Source organism: Myotis brandtii, unplaced genomic scaffold, assembly GCF_000412655.1.
Source record: "Myotis brandtii unplaced genomic scaffold, ASM41265v1 scaffold655, whole genome shotgun sequence".
NCBI classification, from domain to species: Eukaryota; Metazoa; Chordata; class Mammalia; order Chiroptera; family Vespertilionidae; genus Myotis; species Myotis brandtii.
In genome coordinates this window covers 460,652-461,940 of record NW_005370542.1, presented here as the reverse complement: position 1 = coordinate 461,940, position 1,289 = coordinate 460,652, and the positions used below count along the sequence as shown (strand labels likewise).

Sequence of the window (1,289 nt, the reverse complement as noted above, 5' to 3'; positions counted from 1 at the left end):
GGCCAGCAGGGGGGGGCAGCCGGCGGTAATGGGCGCGGTCTCGTTGCAGGGGTCCCCCTGAAACCCAGGAAGGAGCTGCGGTTTGCGGAACTGCCCTCCGGGCACCTGGAGGTCAGGTGGTCCTCGAGGTTCAACGTCTCCATCGAGCCGGTGACCTACGTGCTGCAGAGGAGGTGGAACGCGGGCCTGCACCCCAGCGAGGACGAGGCCACCGCCTGGCAGACGGTGGTGCAGGTGAGTGCGGGGCCGGGCCGCGCTTCTCCTTCCGGCCGTGCCTCCCACACACCAGCCCGTGTGGCTCAATGGCTGAGCACCGACCTATGAACCAGGAGGTCAGGGTTCGATTCCCCGTCGGAGCACATGCCCGGATTGCAGGCTCCATCCCCAGTAAGGGGCGTGCAGGAGGCGGCCGATCCATGATTCTCTCTCATCATCGATGTTTCTATTCATCTCTCCCTTCCTCTCTGAACTCAATAGAAATATATCTATACTAATAAAAGGGTAATATGCTAATTAGACCGGGAGACCTTCCGGACGTCCTTACGGACAAAGCCATGGTGGCAGGGCCAAGGCAGTTAGGGGTGATCAGGCCAGGAGGGGAGGGCAGTTTGGGGTGATCAGGCCGGCAGGGGGGCGCAGTTGGGGGCGTAATTTTCTAATCCGAGTGCAGACACTTCCTCCAAGAACTGCCCTTCCTTGAGATAAGCCGGCAGCCGGCGAGAGCCAGGCAAGGCCGCCGGCCAGGACCAGTTCATCCGATACGTGATCCGGAAGTGACTTCTCTCTGTGTCTCCTGAGTGTGAGCTTTTATTCCGCCCCGATTGGAGAGGGTGCAAGCCGGGCTGAGGGACAACCCCACCCACCGCGCACGAATTTCGTGCACCGGGCCACTAGCATTTTTATAAACTAGCGGTTTTCCATGAGGGAGTCGCTAGAACAGCTTTTGCACCCTGATTTTGGAATCTCCCCTTGACAAGGTGATCGGCCGAGTTTATCTCGGCCCGGTCCCTGCCGCTCTGCCCCGGGCGGAGGGAGCACAATATCCCCTTTCTTTCCAAAGCTGTTAAACGGATGCCGGGTGCAAGGCGTCTACCCCGAGATCGAGAGAGAATAAAGCAGCCCGGCCAGCATGGCTCAGGGGTTGGGCGTCGACCTAGGAACCAGGAGGTCAGGGTTCGATTCCCGGTCAAGGGCACAGGCCCGGGTTGCGGGCTCGACCCCCAGTGGGGGGCGTGCAGGAGGCAGCCGATCCATGATTCTCTCTCATCACTGATGTTTCTCTCTCTCCC

At 60.4% G+C, this 1,289-nt stretch overlaps 1 protein-coding gene across 1 annotated transcript in view; it reads left to right on the top strand.

Annotated features, from left to right (window-relative positions):
• Positions 1-1,289, top strand: part of ANOS1 (anosmin 1) — a 53,192-nt gene that overhangs the window by 30,022 nt on the left and 21,881 nt on the right. Inside the window, exon 4 of the mRNA XM_014528825.1 lies at positions 50-234. Within this exon, the coding sequence (XP_014384311.1) occupies positions 50-234 (185 nt within the window). The remainder of the gene's footprint in view (positions 1-49; positions 235-1,289) is intronic.